Below are 1,464 nucleotides of genomic sequence, written 5' to 3' on the forward strand. Positions count from 1 at the left end.
TGGGCCAGGGGTCCCGCGGCTGCACCTGGAGGGGTTCCTGGGAGTTACTGACTCGGAACAGGGACAACAGCAGAGCCCAGGGCCCGTCGCCTGCAAGTGATGTCTGTTTATTGCAGAAGCCGGCGCGTGCACAGCGGCCCGGCCGCAGCAGCCCCCTCAAGGGCGGGAGGCAGGGTCAGCTGGGCTCTGTCTTGCCAGGGTGGGTGGGATCCTCGTCCTCACCCCCTTCTGCTGCAGTGGTAGATCGGGGGGCCCCCGCGGCCTCTAGCACCAGCTCCAGAGCCCCATCACCGGCCACTCGGCACACCTTCTCCCCTCTGGCTGCCAGGATTTCTTCAATATTCCTGAGGGAGAGGGAGGCACCATGACGCTCAGGGCCCCTCGCTTGTCCTGCAACTCGGCCCTCGAGGGCACCCACGGCCAAGCTTGAGCCAGGAACACGGTTCCCTGCCCTGGGTGGCATCGGGGCCACGGCACATGGGCCACTGCACGCTGCCCTCGGGGGGCCTTCTCCACGCCCCCCAGGGGTGGCTGTTACCGGCCCACTCCCTGGGAGAATGCGCGCTCAGAAGCCCATCTGAACTGTGGAGGGCCACCTGGCCTCAAGGCTCCTGACCACTGCCCCCCCTGCTCTCCACAGAGGGTACCAACTCTGCAGGCCCAAGGCCTCGGCCACACCGCCTCACACGCACCCGTCTGGTGTGTCGACCAGCCAGCATGGATAGAGGACAAGCTCGCCGCCCCACAGCAGGCACTCAGACATCTTTGTAGGGTGAAGGAAGGCACCACAAAATGCAAGAGCCATTGATTTAAGAGTCAACCTCGCCTGACCCTTCACTCTCGGGGAGGCCTGTGGCCCCGACAGATGGGTCCTGCCTGCAGTCGGTCCTGGGGCTCATTTATACAAAGTTATTGGTGGTTTCTCTGAAATTCAAATGTAGCTGCTCCTCCAGTTTGATAAGGTGGGAGAAGAGGGCTCGGTACACCTCATGAGGGAGGCGGGTGGGGCTCTGGCCTGGGACGCTGTCCCCCAACCCTGCCCAAGCGGCCTCCTCACCTCTTCCCCTCCAAGTCGGAGAACCAGCCCAGGTTGTCCGCGATGATGTGGTGGTTCTGGCAGCCGGGGCAGGTCACAATGACCACTCCCTGGTGGTAAGCCCGCTTGGAGATTCGCTTGGAGGACCGGGTCCCACATACCTGGGGGAGACATGGAGACAGGGCACGTGAGGCCATGGGCCCGCCCTTGGGGGCAGCTCCACCCCTCCTGCAGCCCCTGCTCTCCCAGAAGGACACCCCCCAATGCATAGCTCCACCCCTCTCCCAGAAGGCCCCGCCCCTGGGGACAGCATTCCCGCGTGGTCCCGCCCCTCCTAGGACACGCCCCCTAAGGGATAACTCCACCCCTCTCCCAGAAGGACCCGCCCCTGGGGACAGCTCCATTTCCCACGTGGCCCCGCCCCCTGA

General features: G+C 64.8%; 1 protein-coding gene across 1 annotated transcript; it reads right to left on the reverse strand.

Moving 5' to 3' along the window:
• Positions 1–86: 86 nt before the first annotated feature.
• On the reverse strand, positions 87–1,281 carry DNLZ (DNL-type zinc finger). The gene is made up of 2 exons (XM_005881822.2): positions 1,058–1,281; positions 87–344 (listed from the first exon to the last, which is right to left on the reverse strand). Exons 1-2 carry the CDS (start codon positions 1,231–1,233, stop codon positions 176–178), a joined length of 345 nt encoding a protein of 114 aa, XP_005881884.1. The 5' UTR covers positions 1,234–1,281; the 3' UTR covers positions 87–175.
• Positions 1,282–1,464: the final 183 nt, after the last annotated feature.

Source organism: Myotis brandtii, unplaced genomic scaffold (genome assembly GCF_000412655.1).
Source record: "Myotis brandtii unplaced genomic scaffold, ASM41265v1 scaffold691, whole genome shotgun sequence".
NCBI lineage: Eukaryota > Metazoa > Chordata > Mammalia > Chiroptera > Vespertilionidae > Myotis > Myotis brandtii.